Raw genomic sequence first — 20,354 nt, 5'->3', positions numbered from 1 at the left:
TGATTCTCTGAAAAAAATAAACATGGTTTCATTTGTGGTAAGTTCAGTGATGTCGACACCAAGTTTTCTGTTTTGGTGACACCGCTTTTTTATAAATGGCAGCAATTGAGAGGTTGGTTTCCACAGAAAAAAGTACATTTTGTTGACTTTTCAATCTAATGAAATTTTCATAATTTATAGAAATCATTAGTCAAACAAATAGGTATTTCTGATCAACGATTGTTTTCCTGTATACCGAATCCAATAAATTTCTCAATTAACAGTCATTATTTTATGAATATTGATAGCGGTTGTTCATTTTCTCTTAGCGGAGTTTCCTCGATCTCATTTTCAGGTATTTTGCATTCTCAATTCATAGTCGGTTCTCTCGTGAACAAAGTCCCAAGCGGAAAAGAAACATCTCATATCAGTTCTCTGAAAATTTTTGAAACACTACGAAGATTACTGTCAGTTCTAATATTTTCGCTAATATATTTGTTATTCATTCATAGTCTAAAAATACTCTGCATTTATATTCGTTCAGAGCATCTATTTATGTTTTTTTATCATCTTGGTACACACAGGTTCCTCATCCTCTGTATCATAGTAGGTATTTAATGGAGCATTAGGGATGATTGAATAGATCTTATCTGATTTGGGGTTATATATTCTACCTTTCTTTATCCATAAATTCAATGGGAAGGCAGTTCGGTATGAATACCAAATTCTAAATGAAATCTTGAACATGCTAATCACATGCCATTAGCTATCACATCAGTGATAGCTATCACAATGCTTAGCAGAGTAATCAAGTCTTTGGACAGCTGAAGAGTTACGTTCAATCATATTTCAATAGACAGCACAATTAAAATATTCACGGATAAAATGACTCAAAAAATATCTGTGCAGAATTCAGGATAAACAATTAATGACTTTGTGCAGGTAGTAACATGATTTTTTTCTCCTATTCAAGCTTCATAGTTACCATGGTGCGTGTTCAAGTCATCATCCACCAAAAAATTTGTTATTTATCGTACCTGAACAACATGCCGTAACGTCATTTGACATATGAAACGTCAAGTTAACTAGAATATAGACTGTTTCTGGAATCTCCAACTTCTTTTTTATATTTAGGCTGTACGAACATTCCATCATATTGAAACTCAATGAAGTCAATATAGAAACTTGAGCAGTGTTAACAAAATTATTCATATTAAAGCTTTCAAATGCAGAAAAAACTCACATATACATATTATTTCTGAGGTACATTTTTTTCGTCAGATATTGGGGTTATGAAAATTTGACTTCGCAGTTAGTTTGTGCTTGAAAATTGAGTATGAAACAACATCTTTCCTTATGTGCTATCAAATTTGACACTTTTTCCGAAAATCCTCAAAAAATCAAGTTTTTTGAATATTCCGAAAAATGCTGGGGGAAATAGTTCCTCAATTTTCAATTTTATATACATGCTCGGAATTTGGACTCCCTATTATCACGTCGACTTTTTTCCATTTTTTTTTTTAAATTTTTCAAGTCTTCCACTCCATCGATTCGAACGCATTATGATAAAAATTTCATAATTTTGATGAATAAGATAATTCAATGTCATATCTTGCCCGTAAAATACCTGCATTAGCCTGTTACCAGAATAAGAAATAATTATACCTCCAGAAATTCGTCTTTGTTGTTGCAAAGTTCATCTAGTTTTTTTTATTTCATTGTTAAACTGTTTAACAATGAAATGAAAAAACTAGATGAACTTTACAGCAAAAAAGACGAATTTCTGGGGGTGTTTTCATTTATTTTTCGGGTAATAGGCCAGTTCCGGTATTTTCATGGGCAAGATATTCATCATATATTTATCAATATTATGAAATATCAATCATACTGCGTTTTTAGAATTTTTCGAAATTTACACAGAAATCCGATTTTTTAGAAATTTTGGAAAAAATGTCAAATTTGACAGGTTTAGAGAAGTACACGACAAAAAGGAAGAGGCTGTATTCCACTCATTTTTTAAGCACAAACTAACTGCGAAATCTAATTTTCATTATATCTATTAATAAAAGAAACTTCCATATGTCGCGAACTTTATGTATATCAACAATGATCTTCTGCAATTATAAGACATAGATTGTTCAAAAAGAATATTTTATTTGAACTGAATGGAAGATGTTTGCGTTCTTCAATAAATGAAGTAGAGGTAGTATTAATTATTTCTTGTATTTTCCGTATTATTTTTTCAAGCTTAAGATTTTTACTCTCATATGTACCTATTTGACTATAATAAGCTGCGAATTGAAATTACTCTCGTTTCATGATAAGTTTATTCATGGGAATAATTTCGTTTCATTCATCTCATCATTTATTCAAGTTCAAGGCGACGGTCAATTCATTGTGAAATATGGGTATGGTAACGGTGTTATTTCAATATATGCATATACAAGACCAAGGTTGTCTTCACTGTCATTAACTAATCTAGAAAAATAATATTTTGTCTCCTTATTTTTTTTCACAAGTACATTAATTGGTGAGCATTATTGAAATTCATTATATAAAGGAGGTTGATTCTAGTCCTATAGATGGTAGACAAATTTTTTCCTTTGATTTAAACGACATCGAATACGAATACAAGGTACTCAGTAAAATTCAGGACTCCAGTCGAGAGTTGGGCAATTGAAGACTAGGCATCGCTGTTGTAAACTATTGCTTGATAGTGTCTAATTACGAAAATGTGTTATATGCTTTCAATTTCATTCAAATTGAAAAGATGACCTACAGTGATTTCAAATCAAACTTTTTAAAAGACTTTATTGTGTTTTGAGTTATTAGGTTGTTTCAAAAATTTTGTCCATTATTATGGACAAAATTTACAGGGAGGTGTGTTGGAGTCGAAAACTCGACATCCATCTCCTCTGTAGACTCGCTTCTGAACCAAATTCACAGGGAGGTCAATTGGAGTCGTAAACTCAACATCCATCTCCTCTGTAGACTCGCTTCTGAATCAAATTCATAGGGAGGTCAATTGGAGTCGTTAATTCAACATCCATCTCCTCTGTAGACTCGCTCCTGAAACACATTCACAGGAAGGACAATTGAAGTCGTGGACTCGACACCCATCTCCTCTGTAGATTCGCTCCTGAAATAAATTTACAGGGAGGTGTGTTGGAGTCGAAAACTCGACATCCATCTCCTCTGTAGACTCGCTTCTGAACCAAATTCACAGGGAGGTGTGTTGGAGTCGTAAACTCGACATCCATCTCCTCTGTAGACTCGCTCCTGAAACAAATTCACAGAAAGGACAATTGAAGTCGTGAACTCAACATCCATCTTCTCTGTAGACTCGCTCCTGAAATAAATTTACAGGGAGGTGTGTTGGAGTCGTAAACTCGACATCCATCTCCTCTGTAGACTCGCTCCTGAAACAAATTCACAGAAAGGACAATTGAAGTCGTGAACTCAACATCCATCTTCTCTGTAGACTCGCTCCTGAAATAAATTTACAGGGAGGTGTATTGGAGTCGAAAACTCGACATCCATCTCCTCTGTAGACTCGCTTCTGAACCAAATTCACAGGGAGGTGTGTTGGAGTCGAAAACTCGACATCCATCTCCTCTGTAGACTCGCTTCTGAACCAAATTCATAGGGAGGTCAATTGGAGTCGTAAACTTAACATCCATCTCCTCTGTAGACTCGCTCCTGAAACACATTCACAGGAAGGACAATTGAAGTTGTGGACTCGACATCATCTCCTCTGTAGATTCGCGCCTGAAATAAATTTACAGGGAGGTGTGTTGGAGTCGAAAACTCGACATCCATCTCCTCTGTAGACTCGCTACTGAAATAAATTTACAGAAAGGTGTGTTGGAGTCGAAAACTCGACATCCATCTCCTCTGTAGACTCGCTCCTGAAACAAATTCACAGAAAGGACAATTGAAGTCGTGAACTCAACATCCATCTTCTCTGTAGACTCGCTCCTGAAATAAATTTACAGGGAGGTGTATTGGAGTCGAAAACTCGACATCCATCTCCTCTGTAGACTCGCTACTGAAATAAATTTACAGGAAGGTGTGTTGGAGTCGAAAACTCGACATCTATCTCCTCTGTAGACTCGCTTCTGAACCAAATTCATAGGGAGGTCAATTGGAGTCGTAAACTTAACATCCATCTCCTCTGTAGACTCGCTCCTGAAACACATTCACAGGAAGGACAATTGAAGTTGTGGACTCGACATCATCTCCTCTGTAGATTCGCGCCTGAAATAAATTTACAGGGAGGTGTGTTGGAGTCGAAAACTCGACATCCATCTCCTCTGTAGACTCGCTTCTGAACCAAATTCACAGGGAGGTCAATTGGAGTCGTAAACTCAACATCCGTCTCCTCTGTAGACTCGCTTCTGAACCAAATTCACAGGGAGGTCAATTGGAGTCGTAAACTCAACATCCGTCTCCTCTGTAGACTCGCTTCTGAACCAAATTCACAGGGAGGTCAATTGGAGTCGTTAACTCAACATCCATCTTCTCTGTAGTCTCGCTTCTGAAACACATTCACAGGAAGGACAATTGAAGTCGTGGACTCGACATCCATCTCCTCTGTAGATTCGCTCCTGAAATAAATTTACAGGAAGGACAATTGAAGTCGTGAACTCGACATCCATCTCCTCTGTAGACTCGCTTCTGAACCAAATTCACAGGAAGGTCAATTGGAGTCGTAAACTCAACATCCATCTCCTCTGTAGACTCGCTCCTGAAACAAATTCACAGGAAGGACAGTTGAAGTCGTGAACTCGACATCCATCTCCTCTGTAGACTCGCTCCTGGAACAAATTTACAAAGGGGACAAATGAAGTCGTGGACTCGACATCCATCTTCTCTGTAGACTCGCTCCTGAAATAAATTTACAGGGAGGTGTGTTGGAGTCGAAAACTCAACATCCATCTCCTCTGTAGACTCGCTTCCGAACCAAATTCACAGGGAGGTCAATTGGAGTCGTAAACTCAACATCCATCTCCTCTGTAGACTCGCTCCTGAAACACATTCACAGGAAGGACAATTGAAGTTGTGGACTCGACATCATCTCCTCTGTAGATTCGCGCCTGAAATAAATTTACAGGGAGGTGTGTTGGAGTCGAAAACTCGACATCCATCTCCTCTGTAGACTCGCTTCTGAACCAAATTCACAGGGAGGTCAATTGGAGTCGTAAACTCAACATCCGTCTCCTCTGTAGACTCGCTTCTGAACCAAATTCACAGGGAGGTCAATTGGAGTCGTTAACTCAACATCCATCTTCTCTGTAGTCTCGCTTCTGAAACACATTCACAGGAAGGACAATTGAAGTCGTGGACTCAACATCCATCTTCTCTGTAGATTCGCTCCTGAAATAAATTTACAGGAAGGACAATTGAAGTCGTGAACTCGACATCCATCTCCTCTGTAGACTCGCTTCTGAACCAAATTCACAGGAAGGTCAATTGGAGTCGTAAACTCAACATCCATCTCCTCTGTAGACTCGCTCCTGAAACAAATTCACAGGAAGGACAGTTGAAGTCGTGAACTCGACATCCATCTCCTCTGTAGACTCGCTCCTGGAACAAACTTACAAAGGGGACGAATGAAGTCGTGGACTCGACATCCATCTTCTCTGTAGACTCGCTCCTGAAATAAATTTACAGGGAGGTATGTTGGAGTCGAAAACTCGACATCCATCTCCTCTGTAGACTCGCTTCTGAACCAAATTCACAGGGAGGTCAATTGGAGTCGTAAACTCAACATCCATCTCCTCTGTAGACTCGCTCCTGAAACACATTCACAGGAAGGACAATTGAAGTCGTGAACTCGACATCCATCTCCTTTGTAGACTCGCTCCTGGAACAAATTCACAAAGGGGACAAATGAAGTCGTGGACTCGACATCCATCTTCTCTGTAGACTCGCTCCTGAAATAAATTTACAGGGAGGTGTGTTGGAGTCGAAAACTCGACATCCATCTCCTCTGTAAACTCGCTTCTGAACCAAATTCACAGGGAGGTCAATTGGAGTCGTAAACTCAACATCCATCTCCTCTGTAGACTCGCTCCTGAAACACATTCACAGGAAGGACAATTGAAGTCGTGAACTCGACATCCATCTCCTCTGTAGACTCGCTCCTGGAACAAATTTACAAAGGGGACAAATGAAGTCGTGGACTCGACATCCATCTTCTCTGTAGACTCGCTCCTGAAATAAATTTACAGGGAGGTGTGTTGGAGTCGTAAACTCGACATCCATCTCGTCTGTAGACTCGCTTCTGAACCAAATTCACAGGGAGGTCAATTGGAGTCGTTAACTCAACATCCATCTTCTCTGTAGTCTCGCTCCTGAAACACATTCACAGGAAGGACAATTGAAGTTGTGGACTCGACATCATCTCCTCTGTAGATTCGCGCCTGAAATAAATTTACAGGGAGGTGTGTTGGAGTCGAAAACTCGACATCCATCTCCTCTGTAGACTCGCTTCTGAACCAAATTCACAGGGAGGTCAATTGGAGTCGTAAACTCAACATCCGTCTCCTCTGTAGACTCGCTTCTGAACCAAATTCACAGGGAGGTCAATTGGAGTCGTAAACTCAACATCCGTCTCTTCTGTAGACTCGCTTCTGAACCAAATTCACAGGGAGGTCAATTGGAGTCGTTAACTCAACATCCATCTTCTCTGTAGTCTCGCTTCTGAAACACATTCACAGGAAGGACAATTGAAGTCGTGGACTCGACATCCATCTCCTCTGTAGATTCGCTCCTGAAATAAATTTACAGGAAGGACAATTGAAGTCGTGAACTCGACATCCATCTCCTCTGTAGACTCGCTTCTGAACCAAATTCACAGGAAGGTCAATTGGAGTCGTAAACTCAACATCCATCTCCTCTGTAGACTCGCTCCTGAAACAAATTCACAGGAAGGACAGTTGAAGTCGTGAACTCGACATCCATCTCCTCTGTAGACTCGCTCCTGGAACAAATTTACAAAGGGGACAAATGAAGTCGTGGACTCGACATCCATCTTCTCTGTAGACTCGCTCCTGAAATAAATTTACAGGGAGGTGTGTTGGAGTCGAAAACTCAACATCCATCTCCTCTGTAGACTCGCTTCCGAACCAAATTCACAGGGAGGTCAATTGGAGTCGTTAACTCAACATCCATCTCCTCTGTAGACTCGCTCCTGAAACACATTCACAGGAAGGACAATTTAAGTCGTGGACTCGACATTCATCTCCTCTGTAGATTCGCTCCTGAAATATATTTACAGGGAGGTGTGTTGGAGTCGTAAACTCGACATCCATCTCCTCTGTAGGCTCGCTCCTGGAACAAATTTACAAAGAGGACAAATGAAGTCGTGGACTCGACATCCATCTCCTCTGTAGATTCGCTCCTGAAAAAAATTTACAGGGAGGTGTGTTGGAGTCGAAAACTCGACATTCATCTTCTCTGTTGACTCGCTCCTAAAATAAATTTACAGGAAGGTGTGTTGGAGTCATAAACTCGACATCCATCTCTTCTGTAGACTCGCTCCTGGAACAAATTTACAAAGAGGACAAATGAAGTTGTGGACTCGACATCCATCTCCTCTGTAGATTCGCCCTTGAAATAAATTCACAGGGAGGTCAATTGGAGTCGTAAACTCAACATCCATCTCCTCTTTAGACTCGCTCCTGAAACAAATTCACAGAAAGGACAATTGAAGTCGTGAACTCGACATCCATCTCCTCTGTAGACTCGCTCCTGAAATAAATTTACAGGGAGGTGTGTTGGAGTCGTAAACTCGATATCCATCTCCTTTGTAGACTCGCTCCTGAAACAAATTTACAGGGAGGATAATTGAAGTCGTGAACTCGACATCCATCTCCTCGGTAGACTCGCTCCTGAAATAAATTTACAGGGAGGTGTGTTGGAGTCGAAAACCCGACATCCAAAAGACGCAAAAGACGCAAAAGACGCAAAGAATTAAAATTGGAAAAAAATGAACAGCCTTAATCTATACAGTACAAAATCTACTAACGATCAGTAAGTATATATCGCGACACAGTGGAATAAATATTCATTGGGATATTCATTGGAATATTCATTGGGATTTGTGCCTCATATAATAACAATGTGAATCATATGACCTTTTACCTTCTTGATAACTAATAATTTTACTAGAGTTTAGGTTAACACTAATGGAAAATTGAAACATTTTGAAAAAATTGACCAACTCATTTAATGGACATGTAATGAACTAATCACCAATTTCCACATTAGAAAACAGATTAGGAAGAGGTGAAAACTCCATTCCATTTAGTCATTCAGAGAATTTTCATCATTCTCAAATTTATCAATATAATGGTCAAGAAGGGGGGCAGTGCAGGTAGTCTGTCACTTGTTCCTAAAGAAAATGAAAATGTAATATGTGAACATTGCTCTAAAAAAGTGGTGAATGAGGTAAAATGTGTGAAATGTAGTGAACACTTCCATCCAAAGTGCCTCAAACAGGCAAGTGACCAAAAAAAGCTGAATGCAAACAAGAACCAGATAAACAGACGGATGACAACACGAATCGATTAGAGGAAGACTATCTGAAGGAAGAAAACAAATTACTAAGGCAAATACTGGTCGAAAAAGATACCATAATAGAAGACAAAGAGCAAGTCATTGAATTGTTGCATGAGAAAATATCATTTTTGGAAGAAAAACTCACGTTCTATGTTAATAAGATTAGGCAGACTGAAAAACATACCAAAACTCCAGCAAAAAATACTGTAAATAAATAAGTGTCTCCGGAAAAAAGTAAATCTAAACAACAGCCCGAACAACATGAGGGTGATTCACAGCATACAGGGTAGTACAAACAATCAAAACAAATCAAAACATAACGAAAAATCTGAAAATCAAACAGCACTTTTGAAAGAGAATCAGAGGAGGATTATGAACAGCATCATCAATATAAATAATGAATACGAAAATAGTGAAGGTTTCACGAAAGTAGCAAGAAGAAAAAGTAAATAACGAAACATCGGCAGAAGTGCGGGATATAAGAATTTTTATGGGATGAATAATCAGCGTAACACGAGTTCCAGATGATATAAATGAAAAAAATATTAAATCATACGTAGAAACACACACCGAGACAAGACAGTCACCAGAAAAGCAAGAAATTGATGTTAAAAAACTCAAAACCCTCCACACTAAACGCAATAACCAGTCCTTCATAGTGGGCGTGTCACCGAATCTGAAGGAGAATTTATATAACCCTAGTTTTGATTTTAGGAGAGGCAAACACCTTCTAATCAACCAAAACACCTATAAAGAAAATATAAATCAACCCTCTACTTTTTTAGAAGTGACTCAGACACAAAATCATATTATCACACCAAAATGTCCAATTCCTGGGAAATAGCATCAACATGGTGCAAAAAATAGTTGAAGACCTGAAATGCCCAATAGTATGCATCACTGAGCACTGGCAAACACAACTGGGTCTTAAACTTCACTCATTCAAAGAACACAACTTAGTTTCCAGCCATTGCAGACCAGATATATATTTCAAAGAAGATCGTCAGCAGTCCAATTCATGAAATTGATACCCTAGCTGAGGACTACGTCTTTGAATGTTCCAGCGCTTTCTGCGAGATAGATAGGACAAAGATGAACATAGTTTGTATCTATAGGACCCCCTCTAGTAATAAGGAACTGTTTTTAAACAAATTTCAGTACATGTTAGACATTTCATACAAAAAAACCATTTAAATTTCATTGCAGGAGATTTTAACATAGACACAGCTTGTCTTGAAGGTAGGGCTTGCAAGGACTTCAAAAATATGTTAGCTACCTACAATTTTTCTTTAACAATAACTGAACCAATAGGGTCACTTCCCAATCCAGAACTTGTCTTGACAATGTTATCACAAACTTTGAAGAAGATAATAAAGGAAAAGTGATTGAAACAGGTATATCGGACCACGCAGGGCAAGTGTTACTCGTTAAGGAGAAAAAAACCAAATCGACCAACAAAAAATACGTCGTCATTATAATCCTAAATCAGTAAGTGATTTTTGTATACAACTTGGGTGTGAAAACTGGTTAGCTGTTTGCACCGAGACAAATTTAAATGATGCTTTTTTACAATTTAGTTCAACTTTCGGTTTTTATTTTGATTTGCACTTTCCAATAACAGAAAAATAACTGGAATCACATAAAAGACTTTTCAACTCCCCAGAAATTGTACTTAGAATGCACTGTTTGGAACCTTTGGTGTAGTAATGAATATTACTGGAAGTTTTAATCTTCCTCTTTGAAGATGATCACTTGGTGATCGAAACACGTGTCGAGGTGTTGAAAATAACGATTTGGTGTTGGGAAAAAACTCCAGTAATATTCCCCAGAAATTGAACAAAGAAAAAATGAATTGATTTTTTACCAATCCATCTCTAAAATTCACCCAAACTATTAAGCAATATACAACAAAAAAAAAGGATTTACAATAACCTTTTAGAAATTGTAAGAAAAATAATTATACGAACGAAATAGCTAGGTCAGACAATAAATCAAAAGCAATGTGGCAGGTTATCAACGAAGTAACAGGTTCAAATCAAAATGAACAGTTTGAACTCGATAATCCGCATGAGGCTGCAAATTGCTTTAATGAATACTTCATAAACACGGCCCAGGAACTCTTAACAAGATAAAAAAATATAGGTAAGGTAAGTGGATTTGAAAAGGCAATATATTTTCACAGACTCACCTTTTTCTTGAACCCTGTAACAGAATGTGAGCTGCTCTCAATAATAAATAATATGAAGAACAAGAAAAGCACTGGTATTGATGAAGTACCAATCCATATACTAAAAAAATGTGTACAACAAATTGTAGCAATTTTAACCCATTTAATTAATAATTCTTTTGAGGAGGGCGTTTTTACAGATGAACTCAAGGTAACTCTAGTGAAACCACTTCATAAAAAAGGAAATAAGTCGGAACCTTCCAACTTTAGAACTATTAATTTACTGACTTGTGTATCAAAATTTTTTGAATAAGCCATGGATAAACGACTAGTTTCCTTTTTTACAAAGTTCAACATGTTTTCCAATCACCAACATGGATACCTGAAAAATAAGTCTATCGACAGCTCTGGTTTATTTTAACAATGAAATCATAGAATCAATGGAAAGGGGAGATCTGGCCTGCGGGATTTTTCTAGGTTTATCCAAGGCTTCCGATTGTATAGATCACAATATTTTGCTTCGCAAACTTTTGATATACGGTATACGAGGTAACACTTATAACTGGTTCAACTCATATCTTAAAAACAGAAAGCAGATAGTACAACTCAACCAGAAAAACAAAACAGTTAGATCAAAGGCCTTGGCTACATCGATAGGAGTCCCGCAGGGTAGTATTCTGGGCCCAATACTATTCATTATTCATATCAATGACATCAGCGAGGCTACAAAAAATTTAAAGTCTGCTCACCTTATCAACTTTGCTGATGACACCAATCTCCTACTAACTGGTGCCACTTTACCAAATAAAATCAAGAATTGATGTGACATAATCAAACAATGCAAAGAATATTTTCTTGACAACAAGTTAATTCTAAATGAAGGAAAAACTAACTGCTTCATATTTAAAACCAACAACAGTTTAGAAACGCCACATCACGTAACACTTGATAGTAAAAAACTTATTTGCAATACTTGAGTAAAGTTTCTGGGAATCAGCATTGAAGATACTTTGAGTTGGACAATTCAGATAGACAATATATGCAGTAGATTGTCTTCAGTAATATATGGGATAAGAGTACTTAAAAAATATATTGATCTCGAAGTATTAGTAACTGTATATTATGCTAATTTCTACTCAATCATGAGGCTAGGAATAATAGTTTGGGGTTCAAGTAATGAATTATGTAGAGTTTTTCTGTGTCAAAAAAGAGTGGTAAGAGTACTTTTCAATACAAATTCTAGAGATTCCTGTAAGGGACTTTTTAAGTCAAATAAGTTGTTCACTACACAAGCAGTATATATCTTTGAAACAATGAAATTTCTAACTGCTCACCACAATCTTTTCGAGAAATACCGTAAAACCCACTTTTATGAAACAAGACATAAAAATGATTTTGCGTATCCCATTCGCACTAAGGCATTGTATGAACGATGAAATTCTACAACAGAATCCCGCAAAATATACGCAACATTGAGGTTGTAGACAGGTTTCTGAGGTCTTTGAAAGTATTCAGGATTTTTTCAAAATGTGTAAAAATGCAAAAGTTTCATTTGAATAAAATTTCTTTAGTCAAAAAATTTTAGTCAATCAATGATGTATCTAAAAAAGTGTGATGTGTTTTAGTTTTTTTAGCATTTACTACTATATATATATATATATATATATATATATATATATATATATATATATATATATATATATATATATTTTGAGCTCCTTGTGTGATTTTTGACAGTCCATATTTCCAGAAGTGTATGTAGATTTAGAATTTTGTATTTTGTTGTCGTACTTTTACAGACAACGTATTCTGCCACTGTGTTCATGTAGGACTACAAATACTCTGTAAAGTAAATGAAGATATCTATCTATCAATAGACTTGAGAAGAATGGTATAGGATATAGCCAATTCGAATGGCATGATAACTAAAAGTTATCGAACTTTGGCAGTTTCTTAACGATGTCTAATCATTATTTTTTGGTGGAAGGTTTTATATGGTATTAACTAGCAAATGTATCAGATCCGGTACATTAGTCTTCTATTCAGCTGTTCGGATTGACTTCGTATAGACTATAATTAGAATGGTAATTTTTTACTTACGATGTTCAAATTCTGAATTAGTCTTTACCTAAACTCAGATAAAATTATTTGACATTCAGTTAGTAGAAGATTATCTGATTCAAATTGTTATTATAATAATCACAACTTGTAATTAGTTTATTACATGTCCATTTGATGAGTAGGTATATATTTTCAAGATGTTTAGATTTTTTCAATCAGGTTTTACCTAAACGCAAGTTGAATTATTAGTCATTACGTAGGTAGGTTATATGATTGGAATTGTTTTTATTCAAATAAAAATAATTTCTCAGGGATATCCAAAAACTCCCTTTTCATGATATCATGTGGACATTATTATCGCTACAGAAAATAAGAGTCTCTATTTGAAATTTCAAAGTTAAGTGTACCCCAATTCTGTAAAAAAATTTCATGGTCATATTTTGATAGTTCAATGAAAGCTCTGGAGGCAAAATGTATACAGATTTTCAATATCTTGATAAATGAAAGAGAATATATAGGAAAACTAGAATTTAAAATGTTTTGGTTTTTCCCGTATATATCCGTAATTAAAAAAGCTATGGTAGATTTCTTGATATCATTCGATAGTTCCAAAATCAGATAACTTTGTCACATTTCATCCTTGTTACTTTCCATTATCATTCACAAGATCCTCATGCATAGATTAAAATTTGAATACCTTTGTGTGATGGATAATCGAACAAATATATTGTCAGTCATATTCAAATGAATATGTAGAATTCTGGAACTAACTACCTGTTAATGTTCAATTGTATTTGATCTTTGTGGCTTTGAAAAAGTCAGCATATATGACTTATCATTCATACAAATAGTTATAATTTTATTTGAACCGTTTACAGCTCTCACATGAAAGTGAAAAGTCATTCTTTGCGAAGGTAACCAAATAATTTAATTACCAAGTAATAGTATATTTGCTTGAGCATAATAATCCTTTTATATTTTTTGTTTTCACTCTTTTATAATAAACAAATATTCATTACTCCCATTAGACATGTATCTAATTGATCATAAGAATTATTTTAGTGTGGTATTCTGAAATGAGTAAGGTGATTTGTTGAAAAATAATCAGATTTTATTGAATGTCATCTCCAAGAATCCAATCTATCCTGTTATTCTCAATGTAAACATCTGAATTGAATATTATATATGTGGAATGTATCCAAAACACAAACTTAGAACCTTCCACAAGTTGGGTTTACATACCATTATTGTAGAGATGCATATCCAAAACATATTTGAAAATATCCCTCTTGTCAAGATTTGGATATTAACATGATGAAAACGAAAATGAATGTTTATCTATCAATCTATTCGTTACACAAATTCATCTGGTATCAATAATAACTTAAGTAATTAATATAGCTTGATCAATAAATATGTGTAGGTACCTATTTCGGTCACCCAGAAGATAAAGATGTATTGCTAGTTATTTTATTAGCATACTTCATACTTTTCATGATTAGGTGGGCTAGTTTGTATTGTATTACTAGCTCTGATATTATTTGATGAATCGTTATTAATTCTTTCCTTTTCAGGAGCGCATCATGGATCAGTTGGCCACTGGCATTTCTCTTTCAAGGTATAACCGACGATGGGTCTTCCGGTGATGTACCAATCAGGTGAGTTACACCAATAATTTCTCATTTATTAGAATAGTTCCATTCCAGATACACTATCTAATAACAGTAACTACTTCTGAAGAGTATGTTGAATAGTAGTTGAATAATGTAAACACATGTCGATAAATTATATTATTTCATCATCGCTCAGTACAAAACACATTGTAAACTTCATTTGTGTTGATATCTTTGAAACCATTTTTTGACTTATGACTGAGAGAACTATAATAATTCAGTTCTTCTATTGTTTCATTTCGATTTACACCGTCTTTAATATCACGGTTAGACGTAAATCACAGAACAGTAGATAACAAGCAACGATACCGCTCACAACAAGGAATCGCTAATGAATTCAATGGGTCGCAAAGTGTAATTATATCAGAAAGACCTAGGATTGGTATTCCGAAGAAAAAAACACCCGCACGGAAATGATTTGTTACGAAGGGAGACGTTATTTTCCTGTAGACACCTGTCACAGCGACTTTTCAACGCCACAAGAACGATCTTTTCAATCGAAACAACAAAATAATTGGATGATCGAAATCTAAGATCAAGACGGCTTTTGCGAAGTCTCGCTTATTCAAGTTTACATGCGACAAAGGTTACAGTGGACAAGAGATCATATTCATTGAAGCAATAAATGGAGGTCAGCTCCACACAAATTGATCCAGGTATGAGTTCGGACCTTACCTAGAACGTCCTAAAATCTACGATTCATGCAACGACTATACCCGAGGCGGGTCAATAATGGTTTGGGGTGGCATATATGACGTTTACATTCGTGGGAGGAATATGAACGCAGTACAGCACAGATAGTGTAATTGATTAACAACGAAATTCCACATCTTGCTCTACCTTACTCATCTCCTGACCTCAACTGCATTGACCATGCATGTGATATGTTATAGAGATGCTGTAGAAACAAAAGCCATCATTAGGGCTACTTCACCTAAACTCCGGAATCGAACCCCTACAGGAAATGTTCAACAACCTAATTGATAGTATGCCGAGACGTTGTCAAGCTGTAATTGCATATAGAGAGGATTTACCACATATTGAAAATTCATTTCATTTCACTACTTATATTTTCAGTAAAGGAGTAAAGGTAAACATCCGCATCCTCAACAACTATTTATTTAATTCTTTATTTCCAGTGGAATTCAAAACGGAACAACAAATGAAGAGGTGAAAATAACAGTAAATGATTTGATTATGATTTGAAAGGGTTATATTTTTAGGAGTGATTAATTTTTTGGGAAAGTCGTGACAAGTCCAATCAGAAATCCAAGAGCTTTGTTAGATTTTTTTCATAATAGTTAATATGGGAGTCAAATAATAGTTTAGAGAGTCATATAATACTGAAAGTTACTTCTTTGCATGATCTACACATCCATGTATAGAGTTACTTATTTTCAAATTGATTAATCCTTCCTTTCTTTGGAAGATTCTCTCATCCATTTTTTTGTATCAGATGGAGTAGTAGAAAGCCAAAAACTTTCTTTCCCAAAAGATTTGATTATATTGCATAATATGCAATATCGTGTTATTCAAGTGAAGTGCAAATTACAATCGTTAGACATGAAAATGATTATATGAACGTTTGAGAGACGTGGTGAAGATTGCGAGGGAATTAGAAAAGATATCAATATCTATTGATTTGGATAAAGAGTTTTAAGATTTACAACACCTATTTAGGGGAGAATTCAATTAGTAATTAGTTTTACTTTGTTTGGAATGAATATGTTTCTCTGGTATTATACAGAGGTAATTGAAAGTTGGTTCAATATTGAGCTACTGTCGTAACAGTTATTCATCATTTTATATACGAACTTAATATCAGCTATTTGGCGTCTATCTGCCAATTATATCAAATTGAGTTGTATTTCAATTGGTAATGGATTTTTGAGATTATGGAAGAATTTCCTATTGATATAGGTAATGCATTTGCTTTGTATAGATTCAAGTCTTTCAAAATACGAGCCATGAAAAGTGTACGAGCAGAGTTAGTATTTCTGAAGTCGTGACAAGTCCTGATCAGAAATCCAAGAGCTTTGTTAGATTTTTTTCATAATAGTTAATATGGGAGTCAAATAATAGTTTAGAGAGTCATATAATACTCTCAAGTCCTTGACTAAATATGTTTCTTTAACTGCTGCTGCCTGTCTATGTGATATTGGTGCTGGTAAATATTTTTGTTTCTTGTGAACGTGATAGAGAGGCATTTTTTAAGATTGAGAAATAGAATCTATCAATATCATTTCGTATGAGGAATGAATCATTGGTACATGTCACAGAATGGAATACTTTCAAGTCATCAGCGTAATTAAAAAATTATTATTTCAATTACATTAAAATTATTAAAAGAAATGTTTAGCATATCAAGCAGTTTATCTCAAAAGTACACGGAAAGTTCTACATTATTGCAGTTTTCCATCAATTTCGTTCTCAGGCGGTTTTGGTACGAACTATAAATAATGCTTTGTTTGGTTGACTATTCCACAATATTTCATTCATTATGTAGGATAAGGTGAAATAGACGTTAGTTACAAATGAAATGATCTTCATTTGAGCAAAATAAACCAAGCGAGATGCTACCGAAAATGCTATTTCGGCCTTTTTGTAGATAGCCTAATCAAAATTTCCGTGTTTGTAGAACATTTCAACACTGTCATTTCGTCGAATATGGAATCCTAATCCTCAATCCAACCAAAATGTATCCAGAAGAAAGTCAAAATTCAAAATGTCGGAAAATTCAAAACGGCAAGTATTTTTGATTTTGTCAAAATCGCATCTCTATGGCTGACATTTTTGTGCAAAAAATTCATTGTTTACAAATGTTCGCAAATAACGGACAAAATGTACTTTCAAAGTTGACGTCCTGGACGTATCTTGAGAAGGGGATTATATAAGTGAGTTTTCTTCGTGAAGATTATAAACCACCAAAATAGCACCCAAAGAATTTTAGAAATTTCGAAACTTGTTTTTCGCACATGACGTGCAAGATATCAATTTGTTATCAACATATTGAATCAGACAGAACATTTGCTTAAAATAAACCTGCATATTCTTCTCCTTCGATCAATGATTGATTTTTCAAAACGAATAATGACAATTAACAAAGGTGCTATCAAAGTTTGTAAGTGATGGAAGTAAAGCTCTATGCAAAGTTTTGATCATTCATTTCAAAATGGGAATAATATTAATTTCGAACCGTGTTGGTGACAAATCTATATTTTGTCATGTGCAAGTCATGTGTAAAAAACCTACACTCTTGGAGGTTAGCTGCAGATAGGTATCTATCCGGTAGCTTGGATTAGCCAGTCATAAAATGAGTTAGAAGTGTAGCTTCAAAGCTACGGTGACTCAGACTTCTTAGGAGTCCATTGTTCTTGCATATATTAAAGAAATGCAGCGAAAAACGTTCACCTGTTATAAATTAACGAAGGTCAAGCATTCGCGGGTTCTTGCTCTATATTCATATTCATATCTCTACATGCTACATCTACATCTATTATTGTATTTTTACGTGTTTCTCACCTTCCTCATATTGTATAGATGATGAGTCGAAAAAAATTTAAGAAAGACCTACGGTTTCAGCAGGTGTCTTGTCTTGTCTTTTCGCACTACATGTATTTACCCCTAAAGGGGAATTGACTATTCCATCCTTTTGAACCAATTTAATATTATTTCACTGAATATACCTAGACCTCTCATTACGGTCTCATTTCTATATAAATAATAACATCTTTTGTACTCCGCTCCTACAAAAAAATGAATTTTATGTACCACGCCTCAACTCAAGATATGAGAAAACATTTCATTGTCAGAGTAGTAGAAAAATGTGAATCTCAAAGCACCAGTAAATTTAATGTGTTATAATTTTAGTTAAGTATGTAATATGTGTGGCATTAATGGAAACTCTTTGAACTATATCAAGGAGTGTATTTTACATGAAACCTTGCATTTATAGTTTTTTTTTTATAACTTTCATTTGTTTTATGTCAACCTTGTGAAGGCTAATTCATTTATGATATGTCAAATGAATCTAATTATATTATTTCAATTATATTATTAATATCATTTATCATTTGTCAATTTAATATGTAATATGTGAATTTAATTGAATCGAACATTATTTTTTTAGTATATTTTCTTTAACATTTCCTGTAATTGGGTAGTGGAAATTCCTGTTGGAAATAAAGTGCTATCTATCTATCTATCTATAGGTGTCTTGTGTTCGCAGCCACTACCTTACAAATAAATAGTTTTATAATATATGCTTTATATTAACCAACTTCAAAATAATTTACTTATACATTTGTCCGGCTTTATTTCTTTATGAATCAAAATGAAACAATAAACTCCCTCATTATTTTCATAATGTCAAGTGCTATTGCCTTTGAAAAGAGATATGACCTTTATGTCACCGGAAAAAAAACTCACACTCTGATCACGATATGCCAGTATGTGGAAACATACATATTGTTAGTTATTTCAATCCCAATCATAAAAATTTCACTAGAATTAAAACTTCTGTGCATGATGCGTACTTCTTTTGTAAATGATTTTTATTGATGACAGAGTCATCGGTGAATCATCAAGATGAATAAACCTCTGAAGAAGCCAGCCTCTCGTGCTGGCGAAACGTAGGATGCAGTTCCAAACTACGACGGCCTTCATACCGAATGAAGATAGTAACACTGAAAATCTCGACCGCGAAAGACTCAACCGATTTTTATTAAAGTTCATATTACTTCGTTTCTTCGGAAGTTCTTTACATTTTTGCATAATGATGGAGAAGTAGAAAACTAAAAAGCTTTTTCTTAAAAATGTATTTCTCTCATCATACCTCTTTTATGGAGTGGGTTCGGTAAGAGTTGTCTAGTCTCAAAATCATATATTGATGTAAGCAGTTTTTGATACAATACAAATATTTGATTTATGTCTATTGCAGCTTCAGAGATGATGATATCGAATATTTTCCTTTTGATTAGGTTCCGTCATCTGGATACTAAAGTCCGGTTGAAAACGAGTGGAAAAGGAACCAACGGTGGTTCTTCGTCTGCATCGCCCGATGCTGAGACTAGTCGTTCTCCCAAAAGATCACCAGCTTCATCAAGAAGATCATCTCCCAATAGTGATCAACAAAAATGAAGGGAAAATATGATTATTCAAGTTTCTTGAGGATCATCTTCAAACCATGGATCAAGTTACGCTTCTTTGTATATGTTTAGTTTTATTTCTAATTAAATTTTTGATGGTGTCAAAAATATGAACGGGCTGAATGGATAAATAAATAGATAGATAAATTTTTGGGAATTCATTTCGCAAAGTACTGTCCTGAGAGTTAACAATAATACAAATATATGTTCCACCTCTGTATATCAACTGATTCATTATATGTTACTGTTTTTTAAGAAGAAATATAAAAGACTGAAGAGGTTCCTACTCTGCTCAACAAAATGAAAGTGTATTCAATATAGTGGAGCTTTTTTAGTTGTTGTTACTTTAGCATGTCAGTTGAATCGCATGAGTTATGTGTTTCAAAGATCAAAAGATAAATTATTTCAAATACATATAGATTTTCTATGTGAAATGGAAAATTTAGGACGAGAAAATAACCGTTAATATTACATTACTATGATTTTTATCTGAAGAAAGGTTGGTTGGGTAATAGGATCAATTTTTGCTTAATAAAAAAATTGTTTTCTTGCCGACATTTCGAATTTAATTCAAACGTCGGCAAGAAAATAATCGTTACCCAACCATTTTTTCGAAGGATTCGAAAATAAATCACACTTCCACATTGCCACTTTTCCCTTGCTACATAATAATGTTCTCAAATTTGCTATTCGACGTTTCGTTTTCCGGCCACCATCATTAACTTTATTTTTTCTTATAGGCGCTACATTGAATTCTTTGAA

At 35.2% G+C, this 20,354-nt stretch overlaps 1 protein-coding gene across 3 annotated transcripts in view; it reads left to right on the top strand.

The window, feature by feature from the left end:
• Tdc2 (tyrosine decarboxylase 2) overlaps window positions 1–19,785 on the top strand; it is a 79,820-nt gene extending 60,035 nt beyond the window's left edge. For 2 of the 3 annotated variants that reach the window (XM_074170432.1, XM_074170433.1), the window contains exons 11-13: window positions 13,651–13,686; window positions 14,347–14,430; window positions 19,425–19,785. In XM_074170432.1, the coding sequence (XP_074026533.1) occupies window positions 13,651–13,686; window positions 14,347–14,430; window positions 19,425–19,584 (280 nt within the window). In that variant the 3' untranslated portion in view covers window positions 19,585–19,785. The remainder of the gene's footprint in view (window positions 1–13,650; window positions 13,687–14,346; window positions 14,431–19,424) is intronic. The other variant, XM_074170434.1, reaches the window with a different exon arrangement.
• The last annotated feature ends 569 nt before the right edge of the window (window positions 19,786–20,354 follow it).

This window comes from Leptinotarsa decemlineata, unplaced genomic scaffold (genome assembly GCF_025532065.1).
Source record: "Leptinotarsa decemlineata unplaced genomic scaffold, Ldec_3_MD MMD2_P_RNA_scaffold_9, whole genome shotgun sequence".
NCBI classification, from domain to species: Eukaryota; Metazoa; Arthropoda; class Insecta; order Coleoptera; family Chrysomelidae; genus Leptinotarsa; species Leptinotarsa decemlineata.
Note: the sequence above shows the minus strand (reverse complement) of the source record. Positions and strands in the feature narration are given on the sequence as shown.